General features: G+C 37.9%; 1 protein-coding gene across 1 annotated transcript in view; it reads left to right on the forward strand.

Moving 5' to 3' along the window:
• Positions 1-23,176, forward strand: part of kis (chromodomain helicase DNA binding protein kismet) — a 1,089,809-nt gene that overhangs the window by 748,492 nt on the left and 318,141 nt on the right. Inside the window, 2 exon segments of the mRNA XM_090383876.1 lie at positions 9,408-9,619; positions 21,842-22,049. Coding sequence (XP_090240002.1) covers positions 9,408-9,619; positions 21,842-22,049 — 420 coding nt within the window.

A 23,176-nucleotide genomic window follows, 5' to 3' on the forward strand; every position in this document is an offset into this window, starting at 1 on the left:
TTAATGAAATTGAAGTGGCTTGATGGACAGGTGCACTATAGCCAGTGTAGCTTATGTGCCATTAAACACATGCACGCGCACAACACACACACAGTTATATGTTATTTCCCTGAACATTCAGGTATTGTAGGGAACAAGCAGCAGATAAAGCTGCCAAATAGCCAACCTCCTCAAATACTTCAGAATTGTTGGTACCCTGCACGGTTTATAAAATAATAATACAAAAAAAAACTTGTAAAGGTGTATGAAAGCATAAATGCTGCCAAACATAAATTAGACACAAACTTTTCCAGATTAAACGAAAACCACAACCATGGCAGTCCTGTTTCAGAACAGATTGACAGAAAGAGGTTGTATTAGCCACAACACATATAGGTCATACACATTTGACTACTCATTTTTATCTGGTAGTCCTCCCAGTTGAGTGAAGTTATTGCCACAATATTTGAGCAGCAACTGTGCAATTTGTTGAACTTACAGGAACCAGTGACATTTGTTAATACATCTAACTGAAAAGAGTGCAAAGCTAAATGGACTTTTCAATTTTATAAAGCTGATCCGGGTATATAATAAATTTTAGTTTAGTATAATCTTTAATATCCTCTCCTGCAGCATAGGCACATCTTGGCCTAAAGTTTCTGAGGAGGAAATCTATCCAGAGCTGAAATGCCAAGGTGTGACAGCTACAAAGTGAATATACATACCTAGGGAGGGGAATCTATTCCTGACTAGAAATCTTATCTTTACATTCAATGCACTGATATCTCCTAATGAGATTAAAGCTGGTTATCTAACTGCACAGTACATCTATGTGTACCAAACCTGTTAAGGTGCCTTAAGTGCTAGAAATACAGACATTCACAAATGGCCTGCTGTGGTTCCCTTACATGCACAAAATGTGGTGCCACAGACCATTAGAGCAGCAAAACCCACCTGCATTAACTGCCAAAGCATCTTTTCAGGACAGCTTTGAGTTTATTCGCATCACTGAATTTGCCTTCTAAAATTGTATTTCAATCAGAAAAGTAAAATAAAGGGGGAAAAATTTAAGAGAATTATTATTTGACTGTCTTTGTAAATTAGCATTAGCATTAGTAGAGGCATTTGATGCAAGAAAGCAAGCTTATGCAGCATCAGCCAAAAAAAAAAAAAAAAACTCACTTCCACTTCACCCCTCTGTTCGTTCAAAATACCTGTCCAGCTGAGCCTTAAACTTATTTAGGCTATCAACCTCCACCACAAGGGTGGAAGTCTGTTCCACCAACCAACCACCCGCTGGCTAAAGGCAAATATCCGCACGTCTATCCTACATCTGTCTTTCCTCAATTTGAATTTATGCCCTCTCAGGTGATTTTTCTGAGCTAGAGGAAGAATCCCATCAGCATTGAGCATGCTTAAACCATTCAAGGATTTATACACCTCTATCAGATCACCTCGCTGGTGCCTAGTCTCCAGACACTGTAATTTGCAAAACTTAAGCCTTTCTTCGTAAGAGCACCCCTTTGTTCCATTCACTAATCTTGTTGCCCTTCTCTGTACTCGTTCCAGCAGCTCTACATCCTTCTTGAAATGAGGCCTCCAGACCTGTATACAGTACTCTAGGTGTGGCCTGACCATCGCCTTATACAATGGAATAATCACCTCCTTATCCCTGCTGGAAAAATTCCTGTATATCATTGACAATACTCCATGAGCTACTCTTGCAGCCCGTCTGTACTGCTCAGAGAACTTCATATCTGCCTGCACAACCACCCCCAAGTCCCTTTCATTCTCTACCACTGTCAGTGTAGTACCACAGAGTTGATACGTTGCTCTGGGGTTGCTGTTTCCCATGTATAGTACTTTACATTTGTCAATATTAAACTTCATTTGCCACCTCTCACCCCATCTGCTCAACCTTTCCAGATCCTGTTGCAGCAGCATAGTGTCAGTAGTGTCCTTGACAACCCTGCCAACCTTTGTATCGTCTGCAAACTTGGACATTAAGCCCGATATACCATCATCAATATCATTTATAAATACAGAAAACAATAATGGACCCAACACTGAGCCCTGAGGGACTCCACTAATAACATCAGTCCACGATGAGTCCTGAGCTGTATTTGACTAATACAAAAGAAACAAAGCATTAAAGCAACTGAAACAACAAAAGAAATTTAAAAGTGATGTTATAAAGTTTATTCATAGGGCATCATGTTACAGATAACAATTGTGCTAATTGCTCCATGAGCCTGTAAAAAATCAACAACTGTAAATTTCTGTGGAACAAATCGGGAATCAATCAAATTTCAGCTCGTAAAAAAAAAGGGAGGGGGGTAAATTGGGGTCCAGCCTTTGACTGTGTTATATCGGGGCTACACAAATTTATACTTTATACTTTACAGCATTAGGAGTTATTACACCAGTGAGATCAGTACCATAAACAAACCTGAAAAATTCGTTTCTTGCTAATGTGAGAGAGACCAACCCACAAATTCCAGTCAATATCTGGGAAATTAAAATCCCCCATTATAAGACTCTGATTTACTGACCCACTCTATTTCCCTGTACACATTGTACTCCCCAAATTCCAGTTCTGCATTCCTTATATCTGTGTGACACCATGTCTGTGATATCCCAACAATATCTGCCTTTGATGTATTGAGCAATACCTCAAATTCATCAAATTTATTTACCAAACTCCTAGCATTGGTGTACATGCAAGTATACCTGCACCTGTTCCTATTCTTAGCTACCCTAACACAACCCATGTGTTTACCTGTACCGCAATGACTCCCAGCAGTCTCTGAAATATCCTGCATCTTGTTTTCCAGGCTGCTGCTTATTCTAATCGAAGCAGTGCAAGAATCACTTTCACCTCTGCCTGTGGCTACTGTTAATCTATTAGTCCTTGTATCCCCCCAATCTAGCAGTTTTCCGACACACCTAACACTGCCTCAGTAGCATCAGCAAATATTCTTGCACCCTTTCTATTTAAGTGTATCCCATCCTTGTAGAAGCAGTCTCTCCTGTTAACAAGTACAGACCAGGCTGAAAAAAATTCTACCCCCTTGAGCCTTGCACAATTTTTCCAGGGCCGAATTGATCAACAAGGCTCTCATCATATACTCACTCCTATCGTGTCTAGGCAGAATTGCAGACACTTTCAAATTCAACCCCAATTCACGGCTTTTTTTCAGCAGTAACCTGTACTTGTTAAGTAATTCTGCCAGTCTCCTACTCTTAATATCATTAGTGCCAACAAGTACAACTATATCACCTTGTGTGCCCTTAAAAGATGATATCTGCTCTACAAAGTCATCAACGTCATCAACCCCTGGTCCTGTTCCACCTATCCTTTTTCCAAACATGTTCCCCGTTTCCCTGACAAGACAATAGTTACCAAAAACTACTAGTTCCTGTGGGACCAGCACATTCTGCCTTGGGGGTTGCTGCTGTGTTGCATGATGATGAAGTGCAAGCTCTGGCGTTGATGTGGCCAGCTGAGAACTTGATGGGCCCTTCAATTTAGATCCTTTGAGGGCATCCACCCTGTCCTTCAAGCTCTCATATAGGCCCATAACAACGCTGCATTGTCGCCTGATTTCCTTACATCGCTCACACACAAAGACATCCCCCATGGCAATATCATGTCACGTACCTGATTGCTCCACAAACATCAAGCAAGCAGTGCATTTTAAAAGGCTGTGATTCAGAGGTCAACTGCCCCCCCCTCAGTTCTCCCCTGAGCCACATCACTCCCATTAGCTTGAGCCTTTTGCTTTGCTGCTCTGAGTTGCCATGGTATTGCACTACCTCAAATAAGTAACACTTCACTAATAGAGAAGACTATTGTTACTTATTCTCAGTGAGTACCACCACCCAGACGGCACAGTTTTAAAGCTATTGGCCTATCTTCGGTGGGTGAGCAGGTACCCTGGTATTGCAGACATGACAATCCAGTTATGAAGATAATCACACAATATGAGAGATGCCAAAAGGTTTATATCATAATCTTTAAAAATAATTAAGTGCAACAAGGCATAATACGTTAAGAGTAACAGTTTAATATCTATAAAATCGGTGTAATATATTATATAATATATAATATCTATATAATATAACACCGATATTATATAGATATTAAATTCTTACTCTTAACGTATTATGCCTTGTTGCATTTGGTTATTTTTAAATATTATTTTTTTATACTTGAATAATAAATTTATGCTTAATAAACTGTGTTAATATACTTAATTTGTTGTTCTTATTCTAAAAACATTACTACTAAAGTAACAATATCAGGGAAATTTTTTTCAGTTTTTCCTAATAGCAAAGAATGACTACCGGCACCTATTTTTTTTTTACAAAAAAAAAAAAAAAAAAACCAGCACTGGTAATGGCTATACCTGGAAAAGATCATTTGATTCCTCACAGCTATAGGCAGATTTTCTCTAACCAGATGCTTGAGTAAGACTTACTCATCCATCAACTCACCTGGTGTCTTCAATCCCAAAACGTAATCAATAATAATCAGTTTGGCTTTCGGCAGAATAGATCTTACCAAGACCTCATGACAAAAGCTGAATCAAACATAAGGAATGCTTTCATCAGAAAATAACAATTCATCATGATATGCCTTGATATAGAGAAAGCTTTTGATACCACGTGGCACTACAGCATCCTAAGAGATCTCCATTCTGTTCATATGACAGGCCATTTACCATAATTTATTCAAAGCTTCCTTTGATACAGGTCTTTGCAAGTTAGGTACTGGTAGGTTTTATCTCAAACGTACATACAAGAAGGATTACCACAAGGCACTGTTCTCAGCGCCACTCTGTTTATAATACGAATATACAGTATAACAAACAACATTCCAAACGCCGTTGATTCATATCTCTATGCAGATGATCTTACCGTATTCTGCCACTCCCAGAATATGAACTATATTGAGAGGCATCTACAAATATCCATAAATAACATTGAATTAAGGATGGCACAAAATGGAAAAAAAATTGTCAATGCAGAAATCTACAGCCATACATTTTTGCACCAAGCACAAAAGGCATCCTGAACCGTAGTTACACTTGGCCAATCATTCTCTTCCAATCAGAAACAGTATTCGTCTCTTAGGGCTAATTTTAGGCGCCTCCGTAGCCAGGTGAGAAGGAGTAGGAGTGCATAGCACACGTTTCTTGATTAGACTGGGGTTCGAGCCCGTCACCACCAAATACGGAGGATGCAGAAAGGTCAGTGAATGACCACCGCATATTCCCAGAGCAATATGGCCTTAGTAGTTGCTAATGCTCCTAAAAACCAAAATAACAACAAACAACAGGGCTAATTTTTGATAAGAAGTTAAATTTCCAATAACACATCAAATACCTACGAAACACTTGCACAAAGAGAATATATGATTATACTCTGAGTCATTTCCAGTACATCTTGGGGTGCAGATCGTTGTACCCTGCTCCACTTATATAGGTCCGTAATTAGATCTCAGCTAGATTATGGAGCACCTGGTTAGGACTCAGCTAGGGAGAGAACCTTAACCAGTCTTGCACCCATCCAACATTCTTCTCTTAGGATAGCCCTAGGTGCATACAGAACATCCCCAGTTCAAGTTCTTTATGTTGAGACTCGTGAACTGAGCTTCAGAAGAAATATGTTACCGATGAACTACTCAACTAAAATTTAAAGCCTCCTCATTCATCCTATTTGGCCACTACTACATGATCATCAGTGAACAACCCAATTGCAAACAAACCCAGAACAGTTTGTTTGTTTGTTAATGTAAATTAACATTCTAACAGTCTGTGTATCCCCCCCATTCTAAATTTGTTTAGAATGAGGGGGTTACACAGACTAAAAGGTAACAGTGGCCGCAGGCAGAGGCAAAAGTGATTCTTGCACTGCTTCTATTAGAATGAGCAGCAGCCTGGAAAGCAAGGTAATGGAGACTTCCAAGACTGCTGGGAGTCATAATGGAACAAGTAAATGCATGGGCTGTGTTAGGGTAACTAAGAATAGGCACAGGTGCATGTATACTTGCATGTACACCAAAGCTAGGAGTATAGTTAATAAATTTGATGAGCTTGAAGCCAAGAAAGGCTTAAGTTTTGGGATATCAGAAAGGTGGTGTCACACACATCTCTGATATCCCAACAATATCTGCCTTTGACACATTTGGGGAGTACAATGTGTACTGGAAGGGAGGAGGGGTTATGCTGTTAGTTAAGAAACACATAAAATCTAAGAAGTGCATCCAATTGATGTTGGTGGACAATGCAGTGTTAAGTCTATTTGGTGTGACATAAACACTGGGAAAGGAAAAATGAGAGTAGGTGTGTGTTATAGGCCTAATGAATCGGATGAGTATAACGGGCAATTGTTCAGAGAAATAGTGTGCCAGTAAATCAAAATGTCTTATAATGGGGGATTTTAACTTTCGAGATATTAACGGAAATTGAGTGTTGGTCACTCGCACACTAGACTTTTGTGGATTTATTGGATGACTGTTTTCTACAGCAACATGTTCATGAGGCAACCAGAGGGAGTAATACTCTTGATCTGATTATCAGTAGTGATTATTCATGCAGTAAGAATTTGCAGATAACGGAACCACTGGGTGACAGTGATCACAATGTATTGATGTGGGAATTACTTAAAGTTGTAACTACCATCGAGGCTAAAGGGAAGGGCTTTTGTAAAGGTGACTGCAGGGGTCTCAGACAGTTTTTAAATTCTGTACAGTGGGATCAACTGATGATGTTACCAACATTGAAGCCTTCAGTGACTTAATTTTGGTGGCTACTAGGCAGTGTGTACAAATACTGTTCAAGGTTTTGCCATAAATGGATGTCAGATGAACTAATGAGACGTGTGGCAGGGAAGAAAAATGCATGGGATAGATATAAATTAATGGGTGACATAGAAGCCTATGATAGATATAATCTAGTCTCTAACCAAGTCACAATGGAGGTTAGGCAGGCAAATCCAGATTACGAGAAATCTGTGGCGAAGGATGCAAAGAAAAACAGCAAAGAGTTCTTTACTTTTGTAAACTCTAGAAGGCAGATCAATCAGATTGATCCACTGGATATCGATGATTTAACTGTTGATGATCCTGCTCAGGTAGCTAACAAACTAAATGAGTATTTTGCATCTATAGTCACACATGACGAGTTATTCGGGAAGGGGAATGCCAGAGGTGAATTAAACGCTGGCAGTGAGCTAGATGATTTTGTAATAACTGAGAGCTAAATGGAGGAAAAATTATTGAAGATAAATGTAAGAAAGGCACCTCTGGTGGATGGGATCTATCCAGTTATATTAAAGGAGGCAGCAATGGAAAGCTTCCTTGGATTCGGGGGAGGTCCCCATGTACTGCCTTGCGCAAATTCACAAAGAGGGTTCAAAAGGTGACACAAGTAACTATAGACCTGTTAGTTTAACTTGTGTTCCTGGAAAAATAATGGAATCACTGGTTAAAGAAGCATTGCAGGATCATTTAGACAAGACTGCAGTAATATTTAAGATGCAGAGAAGGTCTAATCAAGAAGCACACTTCTTGATTAGACCGGGGTTCAAGCCCGGGACTACCAAATACGGAGGATGCAGAAAGGTCAGGGAATGACAACCGCATATCCCCGAAGCAATATGGCCTTAGTTGCTAATGCTCCTAAAAACCAAATAACAACAATATAAGACACAGATGGGTTTGTTAAAGGGAGGTCTCATCTGACCAATTTGATTGGATACTATGATGAGGTCACAAAGTAATGAATGCCAAAAATAATTTTGATATCATATACTTGGATTTCAGGAAAGCTTTTGATACTTTTGCACATGGAAGACAGCTGTAAAAATTGGAAGGTATGGCATTAAGGGTAAGTTGCTACAATGGATAAAGGATGGTTGAATGAGAGACGACAGAGAATGGTAATCAATGGACACTGCTGTTCATGGACAAATGTTATTAGTGGAGTTTCCCAGGGTTCGGTGTTGGGCCCATTATTGTTTTCTATATTTATCAATGATATTGATGAAGGTATATAAGTTTTGACGTCGAAGTTTACAGTTAATACAATGTTTGGCAGGGTTCTTAATGACAATAAAGACAGTATGCTACTCCAACTGGATTGATAAGTTGGGCAAATGGGCTGTGAAGTGGCAACTGAAGTTTAACATTGACAAATGCAAAGTACTGCATATGGGTAGCAATAACCGAAGAGAAATATACCAACTGTGAGGTACTACACTCAGGGAAGTGGAAAGTGAAAAAGACCTGATGGTAATTGTGCAGTCAAATATGAAGTTTGCTGAGCAGTGCAGACGGGCTGCCAGGCAGGTCATGGAGTCTTGTCAATGATATATAGCACGTGGGCCAACGAGTCGGTAGCGACCTACCTGTCGATCGCGGATTTAATTTTGGTCGATCACGACAAATTTTAAATGTACAGTCATCCCTCAATTTGTGCACCTTGTGCAATGAAATTTTTGAGAGGGTAGATCGTGGCACATTTTGAAGGAAAAAAGTAGATCGCATCAGAAATTAAGTTGGCTACTCCTGATACATAGGAATTTTGCTGGCAGCGATCAGGCCACACCTAGAGTACTGTGTACAGGTCTGGAAGCCTCATTTTAGGAAGGATGTAGAATTGCTAGAATGAGTACAAAGAAGGGCAACAAGATTGGTGGGGGGAACAGAGGGTGCTCCTACCAAGAAAGGCTTAAGTTTTGCAAATTGCAATGCCTGGAGAGTAGGCACCTGCAAGGCGATCTGGTTGAGGTGTATAAGGCCTTGAATGGGTTGGGCAAGCTGAATGCTGATGGGATTCTTCCTCTTGCTCAGATTAAGATCCTGAGGGGCACAGTTTCAAATTTGAGAAAGACGGTTGTAGAATAGATGTGCGGAAATTTGCCTTTAGCCAGCGGGTGGTTGATTGGTGGAACAGACTTCCATCTTTTGTTGTGGAAGTCGATAGCCCAAATAGATTTAAGGCTGAGCTGGACATGCATTTGGAACGAATGGAGGGGTAAAGTGGGAGGGTTTTTTTGCTGATGCTGCATAAGCTTGCTTTCTTGCATCGTATGCCTCTGCTAATGCTAATTTGTCTGAGGATAAAGACACCGATTATCCTCTCTTGATAATCAAGCATCTGCAGTATGCTTTTTTTTTTTCTTTTTTATTATGATTTTTTTAATTTGAAGATGTACTCCAAGGCCTATTCTGTTCCTATCCTCACCCCCCCCCCCCCCCAGGAAGGGTTTTTATTTGTATATTTTTTTTTTTTAAACAGCCTGTATACATGTATGATCTGCTGTGTACATCATTGAAGTTTCAAAGAAGTGACACTTTTATTTAATTTTCTTAAATTTTTTCTTGTTTTAATTTTAACTTTCATTTACTTGTACTCTTATAGAAGGTGGTCAAGAAGAGAAGAGGCTGACTTTTACAGGACAATTTCATCATTTGGTGTAGAATACAATCGTAAAGGACAAAGATATGACTGGAGAAGATTCCGTGCCATTGCACGTCTGGAACGGAAATATGATGAAACATTAGCCGAATACTTCAAATCATTTTATGCAATGTGCAAAAGAGTTTGTGGAAGACGGTTAACAGAGGAAGAAGGTAAATAACATTCATTTTGATTTATTTTCAATTTTGCAGTTAATCTGTCCAACTTAGTAACTTAAGAATTAAAATGCAATTCACACTATGTTGGATACACTTAAAATGTAATGTATTGTTATTTATGACATTTCAAGAATTATATCATGTTTATCACATTCTCAGTATCATTGTGATGGGAATTTGATATGCTTTTCAAGAATTATATCATGTTCCCATTTTGTGATGATGAGAATTGGTATCATGTTTAACGGGTGCTATTGCATATAGAACAGCTGCACTTGTCAAGTGTTCAAAAACTCGCAACATCATTGAATGATTAAATGCCCAGAACCCCCCCCCCCCCCCAAGACGCTTGCGATCCCAGGATTGTGCCCCGCTGTTTTAGAAATGCTGGCTTAGGGAATAAACATTAAGAGAACCTGACGGTATCAGAAACAGGTACCATGGCTTTCCACGACCAATCAATCTCAGTGAATTCTTCTTGAAAGCGTGGGTTTTTTTTTTTTTTTTTTCTTTAAGCATAAAGGCCAGTTCACATATATATAAAGATTAACGACATACTGTAATGTCAGTGTAAATGCATCATAGTTAGCTCATAAAAATAAACTACAAACGTAATGTAAAGACATCGATTTAATTGTATCTCATATTGTGACTACCTTCACGAGTTTCCATGTATTGCACTACCTCGAATAAGTAATGTTTCGCTAATAGAAAAGACTATTATTACTTATTCTCGGTGCGCACTATCACCCAGGCGGCACTGCTTCAAGGCTTGTTGGCCTATCTTCATTGGAGCGATAGGCCAACAAGCCTTGAAACGGTGCCAGATGAATATTTCACTCGTGGCCGACAGAAGTCTAGGTACAGCACTGATTGCAATTTCTGAACTATCACCTTTCTTGGTGAGATCACCTTCGCATTGTTCTTCTGTAGCCCCATTCCAACAGATCCATCCCTTCTAAAATGAGGCCTCCAGACCTATATGCACTACTCAAGATGCAGCCTAATTTGCAGCAGATTACCTTATACAATGGGCTAATCAATTCCTTAACCTGCCTGTATATCATTGACAAAACCCCATGAGCTGTCCTGGCAGCTTGTCTACACTACTCAGAGAACTTCATATCTTACTGCACAATTACCCCAGGCTTTTTCATTGTTCGCTATACTCAGTGTGATGTTACATGGTACATTAATTTGAAATTAATGCTACCAAAATGCAGTACCTTGCATTTTTTCAATGTTAAATTTTATCTGCCCTTTCTTACCCATCTCTCTAATATTTTTAGATCTTGCTTCCCTAGCTTACTATGATTGCTGTCATTAACCCTACCAACATTTGTATCGTTTGCAAACCTAGACTTTAAGCCTAATATACCTTCATCAATATAATTAATAAATATATAAAACAACAACTGGCTCAGCACTGAACCCTGTGGTATGCCACCAATAACATTAGTCCAAGCACAGTGTCCATTAATAACCACTTTCAATCTTCTTTGACTGTACCATCCCTTATGTCCATAATGCCACACTGCTGCAATTTATATAACAGTCTGTATTTGCTACAGTATCAAAAGCTTTTACGAAATCTGGTATATTATGATAAAATTGCAGATGTCTAGATGGTCCTGCATTACTTCTTTAACCGTTGACTGTTATTTTCCTTTGAATAGAAGTAAACTAACAGGTCTGTAATTACTTATGTCACTTTTTGATCTCCCTTTGTGAATTCACACATCTCCAGCCTATAGGTACTTCCCCTGAATCTAAAGATGCTCTCATAATTATGACTAAGGGTTTGCTTACCTCCTTTCTGGCTCCCTTAATATAATTGGATCAATACATCTGCCACAGGCACCTTTTTTTTTTATCTTAAGCTTCAACAATTTCTCTTCCACTTCCTTTCAGTTATCACAAAATCATTTAGCTCCCTGTTAGATTTTGATAAACTTTTGGATTTCCTCTCCCTAAAGAACTTCTATACATGAATAGATGCAAAGCTTCAAGCAACCTGTGCAGAATCATCAACAATTAATTAAAGTCAAGTGGACCAATGTAATTCAACAACTTCCTACTGTTTTTAATATAAGTAAAGAAGTATTATCTGCTTTTCTTGATATTCTTTGCCAAAGACACCTCATCTGCCTTAGCTTGCCCAACCTCCTTTGTGACTTGATTACAAACTAGTTTATATTACCTTAGGCTGCCTTGTATGTCATATCCAAAAATCCATTACTTAATATATCATGAATGGTTTTACTAATAAAATACACCTACCTGTTAAAAGATCTAAACTTCCCAAACACGTACGTGTTCCTTTCACAAATATTCATTGTCTCAATTCCTATCTAAATGATGTTCATTTCCATGTATAGTCTGCCCAGCCCCACTTTTTTTTTTTTTCTGACAGTTATCAGTTGATTCAACCACTGGTCATCTTAATTTTTATAATTATTCAGTGTATAATTCCTTTCACTTCAGAGATGGCAATTGTGCATAATGTCTCCTCTGTTATTCCCTATCAGAGACATAGTACTTTGGAATCTCCTTTTCATTTTATTGTGGCTTAAAATCTTTCTACCCCACCCCATTTTCTCTCTCTCTCTCTCTCTCTCTCTCTCAAATTCATATATTGCTTCTATCGATCTCCCATTTTAATTAATAATTTGGAACTCTTTGACTTCCTTTTTTTGAAATTTGGCTTGCTTCAGTCTATCTTTCCTAACAGAGTTGTAATGTTTTTTTTTGGTGATTTCAATGCCCACAACTCCAACTGGCTTCAGTTTTTTAGTCATACGGACCCAGCTGGTCAAGATGAGGCTTTTTTACTGTTAATTTCAAAAGCCTCATCATCTTAGTACCAGAACAGCAGACAATCCTAATTACACATCCTCATTTTACTTACCAGAACACCTGACAATCCTAACTACACAGCCAACACTGGGGATCTTTTTCTCATGAACTACCTCTTCAAGTACACAGTCAAGGTGAGTGGTCCTCTAGGCACCTCAGACCACAATTTTGTGCTTCTCTCCATTCAAACCTTTCTCTCATGGGCATTCTCGGCCTCATGTTTGGCATATGGAATAAAGGGATGAGTATATGATTTCTCTTTATCTTTGGTAGATTAGTTTTTTAAATCTTCTGATCTCAATGTTTGCTTTCATCGTGTCAGTGATATTATTCTTGTAATAATATTATACTAATAATATTATTATGGTAATGTTATTATACTTGTATAGATGAAATCCTTTATTCCACACGTCATCCTAAAATCTTATCCTTTATTGAAACCTTGGTTTTCCAATAAATATGCTAAAATTATTGAAGATAAGAATGTTGTGTATCGCAATTGTCTTGCATCCAAATGGCCAGGTTCATTTTCTGCCTACTAGGTTTTCAGTTGCAAATTTTAGGTTTTAGTTTTCTGTTGCCACCTTAGCTAAAGATTAAGAATAAATAAGAAAGATCTTGAATAAATAAGATTAAGCCGACCTGCTATCATCTTTCTTTTCTTCTAGCTCTTGTATTGATGATCTTGGTAAACCCCTTCCTACCATTCCCTTACATTTCATTCAATACCTCCAATGGCCTTCCATTGAAAGGATGCCAGAGGAATTTTGAACAGTCTTGATTCCAAGGACTCCATAGCCAAGTGGTCAAGAGCAGGAGTGCAGTAGCACACACTGTTTGAGTAGACTGGGGTTCAAGCTCCTGACTGCTAAATGTGGTCAATCTGCCAACCCACACTGGACCAGTGTGGCAGAGTATGATTCATTTCCCTCAGCATGAATCGTTGAGGAGGTTTCCATCCTGCAGTGGGTTGATAATGACTGCAGTTTACCATTACCTTTTTACCTTGATTCCAAGAGAGCTGCAAGTCCTGATCATATTTCTCTTCTGTGTAACCTTTTTGCACTTCCTTATTCCACTGGTGTTTTTCTTTCTGCTTGGAAATTTGTTCATATCCATCCATTTCCTATAAAGGCTGACAAATCCCTCCCATCCAATGATTATCCCATTCCACTTCTACTCATTCTAAAGTAATGAGAAATCCATTCAATGCCAACTCTGAGACTATCTAGTAACCTTTGATCTGTTCATTGATCACCATTATGCTATCCATCAGTGTTGATCAACTTTTGATAACTGGCTTATGTTACTCACTTGTGGACAGATTCATTGGATCAAGTTTGGTGAAACTCAAGCAGTTGCTCTTGACATTTCAAAAGCTTGATCATGCTTGAATAAATAAAGATCTTCGACAATCCACTTCCAGCATTGTGGATTGTCGTCTGTTTTTTTTTTTTTGTTTTTTTGTAATTAGGAATCTGGTTTTCTTCTGATCACCCACTACTTGTGATGGTAGATGGCTGTTTGTCTTCTAACGTCTCCACTAATACTGGTCTTCCCCCAGGTTAATTTCTTCCTCACTGTCTTCTTGTATATTAGTGACATCCTTCCATTGATAGGAAATCAAATCTCTAGAATAACCATTAACAATTGTTTAAATGCTGATATCCTTTTAATTCTCCAATGGGGCAAAGGTAACTTATTTAATTTTAATCCTTCTGAAACTCAGTCTTATCTTATAGGATTCTTCTGTTCCTTTGCTTATCTCCGATGACACTCAGGTTTCTAGACAAGATCACATAGCTTTATTAGGGATTACCCTAATTCTACTGTTAATCTATTAGTCCTTGTATCCCCCGAATCTTGCAGTTTTCCGAACCACCTAACACTGCCTCGATAGCATCGGCAAACATTCTTGCACCCTTTCTATTTAAGTTTATCCCATCCCTGTAGAAGCAGTCTCTCCTGTGAACAAGTACAGACCAGGCTGAAAAAAATTCTACCCCTTGAGCCTTGCACAATCCTTCCAGGGCCGAATTGATCATATACTCCCTCCTATCGTGTCTGGGCAGAATTGCAGACACTTTCAAATTCAAACCTAATTCTCGGCTTTTGTTCAACAGTGACCTGTACTTGTTAAATAATTCTGCCGGTCTCCTACTCTTAATATTATTAGTGCCAACGTGTACAACTATATCACCTTTTGTGCCCTTAAAAGATGATATTCGCTCTACAACGTCATCAACCTTTGCCCCTGGCAGACATACCCTGGTCCTGTTCCACCTATCTTTTTTACAAAGCATGTTCCCCGTTTCCCTGACAGTAGAGTCACCAACAACTACTAGTTCCTTCGGGACCAGTGCATATTCTGCCTTGGGGGTTGCCTCTGTGTCACGCGATGCTCAAGTGCAAGCTCTGGCGTTGATGTGGGCAGCTGAGAGCTTGATGGGCCCCTCAATTTAGTTTCTTCAAGGGCATCCACCCTGTCCTTCAAGCTCTCATATAGGCCCACAAGAACGCCGAGTTGTTGCCTGATATCGATACACTCCTTGCATCGCGCACACACAAAGACATCCCCCTTGGCAGTATCATGTCCTGTACCCGATTGCTCTGCAAACATCAAGGAAACAGTGCATTTTATAAGGCTGTGAGTCAGAGGACAACTGCCCCCCTCAGTTCTGCTCTGAGCCACAGCACTTCCCTTAGCTTGAGCCTTTTGCTTTGCTGCTCTGGTCTGAGTCATGATTCTATTAATTTATTAATTATGTTATGTTATTAATTATGTAGATAGTATGAATCAGAGCTGTAATACTCAATATGTTCTACGTTGATAATAATATTAGTAAATTAATAAGAGGAGTTTACCTCAATATAGTACGTGGAACACTTCCGTATGATACCCTCCAGAAATTAAAACGGAATTAAAACCGTTTTAATTTCTGGAGGGTATCATACGGAAGTGTTCCACGTACTATATTGAGGTAAACTCCTCTTATTAATTTACTAATGTTATTAATTATGTTAAATATAATTAATTATATTACCTTTTGTAATCTAAGTCGTTATATGTATTTATTTAAATGTACAATTTAACTGCTAACGAAGTTCAACTAACGCTATCTAGTACGGTATATAACTATCGTATCACAAAGGCGGGAAAATTACGAACGGTAGCGGAGTTGAAACACGTGGAAACCCTTACCGATACTTTTATGCAATTACAAGGCCGAGTAAAGAATAAATACACCAAATTAATCAGAAAATCACAAAATAATGTTATACTACTAAATTTAAATCAAAAGTTTTAGAAAAACAATAATTTCAAATCAATAAATAAGAAAAATCCACTTAGCGGCTTTGAACACGACCGTCTCTAGTAGCCTCGTCAACAGTTTAGTAACCTGTTGATATGTCAGTTCATTGAATACTGGGTGAGGGGGTGTTCTTGAACTAGCTGACATATTCTGTGGTAGTACGTTGTGTGTCTGTGGGGGGGGGGTTTCACCCAACTCGTGTGAACTTGGTCCCAAGTCCGCGACAATGTGTTAGAATTCGCATGGTCATGTTTTGATATATCCGATAATGTTTGCAACTTATTAACGTGTCTGTTTGTTATTTCTATATTGAGGTAAACTTCTTATTATTTTACAAATTCCATCTTATTAAAATTTATTGTCAAACTCCATTCTCTATATTGTTCCAATAGCTTTCTGCACGTATAGTCATAATTTTTATTATTATTATAAAAAAGACTTTTTTTCTCCTTTTTTGGGGTGATTTGTTGTGTCTGGTTACTGTTATTACTGTTGGTCAATGAACTCTCTTACTATTCTACATGTGTTCAGGATCGTGGCTTTGTGGAGTTTCATGTAAGTGTTTTCTGGGAGGCCTATTGCTGCTAGGTTCCTATGGAGGCTCTTCAGCACCATGCTGTTGCTGGTTAACATGGTGGTTCGGATGGTCGTTACTTGTTCCATATGCCACATACTTTTGAATTCCTGTCTTAGGTCTGAGTTCATAATAATTGCACAATCATACACCAACCGTTATTAAAAATATAAATAGTGTTATGTTATATTAAAATAATGATGTAGATAAATGAAATAAAAAGAATGATAAAATTCCACTGGATAAAACTGATAAAAAGGTAACTGTCTGTACAATAAAATATGAAATTTTAAACTGCAAAGAATTGTTTACAATAAAATAATGTAGATAAAACGCAGGATGATAAAAGTGCTAAAACACCGTAGCTTTCAGAGGCATCTGCCTCCTTTTTCAACAGTGAGGTTTATTCTACAGCAGGTAGAGTTTCCAATAAGAATATGGAATCATCATGATGCAGCTCTTGAACGGTCACCTAAAACTACAAAATGCTGTGAGGGATTTCACAATGGCCTTGATTCCCTATTCCACTGCATTCGTCCCAGCATGTGGTTTTTGTTTGATAGACTAAAGATGGGCTTGGCTTGCCACAGATTGACACTGGCTGATACAGAGGTAGCTCGTGTATCAGCCAGAAGAACAGAAGATATGATGCTGCATGACTGCTAACTTACAGTAATGAAAATTCTATTCAAATCCTTGACAAATAAATAAATCACTGAAATATGTCTGAATTAGTTGTTTGTTGATAAAAAACCAAAGATTGTTGCCTGTTCACTTTGTAAGACAGAGAAAAAATAATTTATTTTTATAAATAAAATAAAAGGCTCTAGTTGTAATAAAACCGGAGCATTTTATTTCCTATAATTTCCCTTACAAAGATTTACACGTGCAAATATTCTACTTTATATTAAAATCAAAAGTATTTATATTAAAATACATCATATAGAAGTAGAAATAAAATATATAAATTCCACATTGTGTTGTGTTTTGAAATATGAAATAATTTGTTTTTTTGTAAACTAAAAATAATGTGAGCAATTTTCTGTGTGGGTATTTTTCATGTGACTGTGCTCACATGAAAAATTTTGACTGGTTTTTTCTGTGTGGAATTTTCATGTGGGCTTTTTATAAGGGAACCCATATTTATATATTTTATCCCTAACTTTTTTTTTTTTTTTTTGTTGCAGATAATAAGTTTCCTGAAATTTTGGCTTACATATATATAAGCATAAAAATATGCCCAGACACGATAGGAGGGAGATTATGATGAGAGCCCTGTCAATCAATTCGGCCCGGGAAGGATTGTGCAAGGCTCAAGGGGTAGAATTTTTTTCAGCCTGGACTGTACTTGTTAACAGGAGAGATTGCTTCTACAGGGATGGGATACACTTAAATAGAAAGGGTGCAAGAATATTTGCCGATGCTATCGAGGCAGTGTTAGGTGGGTCGGAAAACTGCAAGATTCGGGGGATACAAGGACTAATAGATTAACAGTAGCCACTGGCAGAGGTGAAAGTGATTCTTGCACTGCTTCTATTGGAATGAGCCCCAACCTGGAAAATAAGATGCAGGATATTTCAGAGACTGCTGGGAATCATTGGGGTACAAATAAACACATAGGTTGTGTTAGGGTAGATAAGAAAAAGAACAGGTGCATGTATACTTGTGTGTACACCAATGCTAGGAGTTTAGTAAATAAATTTGATGAATTTGAGGTACTCAAAACATCAAAGGCAGATATTGTGGGGATTTCAGAGACGTGGTGTCACACAGATATGAGGGATGCAGAACTGCAATTTGGGGAGTACAACGTCTACAGAAAGGATAGACAGGGTAGGAAGGGAGGACGAGTTAGTTAAGAAATTATTAAGCTATTAGTTAAGAAATACATAAAAACCAAGGAAGTGAAGCCAGTCGACATTGCTGGACAGTGCAGTGTCGAGTTAGTTTGGTGTGACATAAGCACTGGGAGATCAAAATTGAGAGTAGGAGTGTGTTATAGGCCTAATGACTCTGAGTATAATAAGAAACTGTACGGGGAAATAGAGTGGGCCAGTAAATCAGAGAGTCTTATAATGGGAGGATTTTAATTTCCCAGATATTGACTGGAATTTGGGGGCTGGTTACTCACACACTAGCAAGGCTTTTGTGGATTTATTGGATGATTGTTTCCTACATCAGCATGTTTGGGAGGCAACTAGGGGAGTAATACTCTTGATTTGATTATCAGTAGTGATTCTTCATGCATTAAGAATCTGGAGGTAAATGAACCACTAGGTGGCAGTGATCACAGTGTGCTGAAGTGGGATTTACTCAAAGAGGTAACTACCATTAGGTGTAAAGGGAAGGGTTATTGCTTTCGTAAAGGCGACTACGATGGACTGAGACAGTATTTAAATTCTATACAGTGGGACCAACTGATGATGTTACCAACAGCAAATTCAAAATGGGAAGCATTCAAAGAACTTATCTTGGAAGCTACTAGGCTTTACATACCAACTAAGAAATATTGTTCAAGGTTTAGGCCTAAGTGGATGTCAGATGAACTAATGAGACATATGGCAGAGAAGAAAAATGCATGGGATACATGCAAGTTGATCTGTAACCAAGTTACAAAGGAGGTTAGGCAGGCGAAGGCAGATTACAAGAAATCATTGTCAAGGGATGCAAAGAAAAACAGCAAAGAGTTCTTTACTTATGTAAACTCTAGAAGGAAGGGGATGAATCAGATTGGTCCACTTGATATCGATGGGTCAACTTTTGATGATTCTGCTCAGGTAGCTAACAAAGTGAATGAATATTTTGCATCAACATTCACACATGAGGAGTTATTCAGCAAGGGGAATGCCAGAGGTGTATTCAACTCTGGCAGTAAGCTACAGAATCTTGAAATAACTGAGAGTAAAGTGGAGGAGAATTTGTTGAAGATAAATACAAGAAAGGCACCCGAGGTGGACGGGATCTATCCAGTTATATTAAAGGAGGCAGCAAAGGAAGTAAGCAAACCCTTAGCCATAATTATGAGAGCTTCCTTGGACTCGGGAAGTACCCATGGACTGGAGATGTGCAAATGTGACCCCAATTCACAAAGGAGGATCAAAGGCTGACACAAGTAATTATAGACCTGTTAGTTTAACTTTTGTCCTGGAAAATTAATGGAGGCACTGGTTAAAGAAGCACTGCAGGTTCATCGAGACAAGACTTCAGTTATAGCTCAGACACAGCATGGTTTTGTTAAGGGGAAGTCTTGCCTGACCAATTTGATTGGATACTATGATGCAGTCACAAAAGAACTGGATGCAGGGAATAACTTTGATATTATATACTTGGATCTTAGAAAGGCTTTTGATACTGTTGCACATGGAAGACTGCTGCACAAATTGGAGCAGTGTGGCATTGGAGGCAAATTGCTGCTATGGATAAAGGGATGGTTGAGGGGAGAAGACAGAGAGTGGTAATCAATGGACACTGCTCATCGTTGACTAATGTTATTAGTGGAGTCCCTCAGGGTTCAGTATTGGGTCCATTATTGTTTTCTGTGTTTATAAATGATATTGATGATGGTATATCAAGCTTAATGTCCAAGTTTGCAGACGATACGAAGGTTGGCAGGGTTGTCAAGGGCACTACTGACACTATGCTACTGCAACAGGATCTGGAAAGGTTGAGCAGATGGGCTGAGAGGTGGCAAATGAAGTTTAACATTGACAAATGTAAAGTACTACATATGGGAAACAGCAACTCCAGAGCAACGTATCAACTCTGTGGTACTACACTGACAGTGGTAGAGAATGAAAGGGACCTGGGGGTGGTTGTGCAGGCAGATGTGAAGTTTTCTGAGCAGTGCAGACGGGCTGCAAGAGTAGCTCATGGTGTATTGTCGATGATATATAGGAATTTTTCTAGCAGGGATAAGGAAGTGATTATTCCCTTGTATAAGGCAATGGTCAGACACCTAGAGTACTGTATACAGGTCTGGAGGCCTCATTTCAAGAAGGATGTAGAGATGCTGGAACGAGTACAGAGAAGGGCAACAAGATTAGTGAATGGAACAAAGGGGTGCTCTTACGAAGAAAGGCTTAAGTTTTGCAAATTACAGTGTCTTGAGACTAGGCACCAGCGAGGTGATCTGATAGAGGTGTATAAAGCCTTGAATGGTTTAAGCATGCTCAATGCTGATGGGATTCTTCCTCTAGCTCAGAAAAATCACCTGAGAGGGCATAAATTCAAATTGAGGAAAGACAGATGTAGGATAGACGTGCGGATATTTGCCTTTAGCCAGCGGGTGGTTGGTTGGTGGAACAGACTTCCATCCCTTGTCGTGGAAGTTGATAGCCTAAATAAGTTTAAGGCTCAGCTGCACAGGTATTTCAAACGAACAGAGGGGTGAAGTGGAAGTGGTTATTTTTTATTTATTTATTTTATTATTATTTTTTTTAATTTATTTTATTTTATTTTTTTTTTTTTTTGGCTGATGCTGCATAAGCTTGCTTTCTTGCATCAAATGCCTCTACTAATGCTAATGTACACACATCATTTTCAGATTTCATGATCTTAACAGTTTCCCAAACTGAAAAAATTAATATGGCTTTTTTTTCTCCTTGTCAACAGATATTTTTTTTAAATATCATATAACAAACACAGCATTTTCTAAATATTTAAATTTTTAATAAAATCTAAAAACATTGCTTAAAATATGTACTGCATCCTCTTAAAGAAATATGATATACTGGTATCCTTCCAGCAGAATTAAAAACAATTAATTTTTTTTCCATGAATAAAAAACAAATTTGGCCACTTTTTAAGGCCTGAACAATCCCATCACAACTTTTGAGGGTGTGGCTGCAACTTTAATGTAAAAGTTTTTATTTTTTCAGTGAAGAATTTCTAGTGCAATGTGGTTTTTAAAAACATCCAGTTTTTTGTGAGTACCTTCTGTTTTTTGCCTGCTGTTAACCAAAACTTCCTGTTTACAAATGCCTGATCTCCAGCTTTTTAAAAGTCAACAGTTTGCACCTATGAGCATATTTTTGCAGATCTTGCAACATGCCATTGAAAAATGACATGGACAATGACAAATGAGTTCAGGCTCTTACCACAAAAGATTGTGTGCATACATTTTTAGCATAATTGTAACCTGAACCTGAATTTGAACAGAATATTATTCTTGTAGTACCTGAAGATTACACTTCTGCTTCTAGGGCTAATTTCCCCATGATCTATACACTCTTTAAGTGTATTGACAGCACTGGAAAACAATTCCTAAACTTCTCATCCAATGTAGATCAATTAGATCTTTGCTATTTCTGCTAGAGCAGAATTAACAGACCAAAAAACTTAAAGTGAATTACAGGTTTTAATAGTTACTGTTGTAATTTGAAATTCTAAAGATTATTTTTAATTAAAATGTCTTTAATATATAAACAGATGATTCTGAAATTAAAGAAAATGTTTTCTTTTCTATCATGCCAGAACAACTGCCTCTTATTGTAGAGCCAATTTCAGAGGAGCGAGCAAGTAGGTGTCTGCAAAGGATTGATTTGCTAAATAAAATCCGGGAGGAAATTTTATCTCACCCACAATTAGATGAACGCTTAAAGCTTTGTCAACCTTCTATGGATTTACCTGATTGGTGGCAGTGTGGCAAGCATGATAAGGATTTACTAACTGGAGCAGCAAGGTGAATTTGTAAATTCATTTTATTATTATTATTCTGATTTAAGTATTCATGTATACTTTCCTATAAGGTTTTGGAACTATTCTACAAAAAAATAACATTAAATTGAATGAATATCAGTCCTTTTTGTATTGTGATGTTATTATAATTGTAATCACACTGTTCAAAAAGTAAAAGGACATTAGAGAAGGCATTTGTATTGCCTTGTTATGAATAATTAAAGATAATTTCTGTGAAAACATTATAGCAACCCAACTGTGAATTTCTATGCCTCGTGGCATTGGTATTGATATGATATGGCTATCTTTTTATTTTCTGAAATAGAAAATATATGTTTCTGACAATAAGCTTTACTTTTTTTGTAAAAAGAAATTATGAAAAATATTTTGTAAAAAAAAAAAAAACAATAAATAAATAAATAAAATAATAAGGCTCTTTTGTAATCTGTAAAAGTTTTGTTCAATCAGGCCAGATGCCTGTATAGAAAAACAGTCCCTGAAGTAAAATAAACCTATTTTTCCTGTATAATAATGCACTGTTTCTTTTAAAAAGTGTAGAAGGTTATTACTACATTTTCCAGTCGTATTCATACAATAACCACAACTACATATTGTGGAAGTAACGAGAAAGAAAAACACTGTGAAACATTTGTAGCCCAGTGATCAGGAGTGCAGTAGCACATTCTCTTTGAATAGACAGAGTTCAAGCCACTGACTGCTAAATATGGTTGATCTGCCAACTTGCATTAGACCAATCTGATTATGGTCCATTTTCCTCAAAACTGATCCATTAAATGGCTGCAGTTTTAGTTTTTTTTACATTTTATGGAGAAAATCATACTTTCAACTTAGAGAAAAGTTGTGATTTATGTTAAGCAAGACAGACATATTTCAAATTAAAAAAGATTTCAAAAATTACTAATTTTCAAACTGATAGATTAATAGAGAGTAGCCACTGGGAGAGGTAAAAGTGATTCTTGCACTATTTCTATTGGAATGAGCAGCAGCCTGGAAAACAAGGTGCAGGAGATTTTAGAGACTGCTGGGAGTCATTGCAATACAAATAAATACATGGGCTGTGTTAGGGTAGCTAAGAATAGGAACAGGTGCATGTATACTTGCATGTACACC

The sequence above is a fragment of the Mastigoproctus giganteus genome, chromosome 10 (assembly GCF_048544385.1).
Source record: "Mastigoproctus giganteus isolate SK-2022 chromosome 10, ASM4854438v1, whole genome shotgun sequence".
NCBI classification, from domain to species: Eukaryota; Metazoa; Arthropoda; class Arachnida; order Uropygi; family Thelyphonidae; genus Mastigoproctus; species Mastigoproctus giganteus.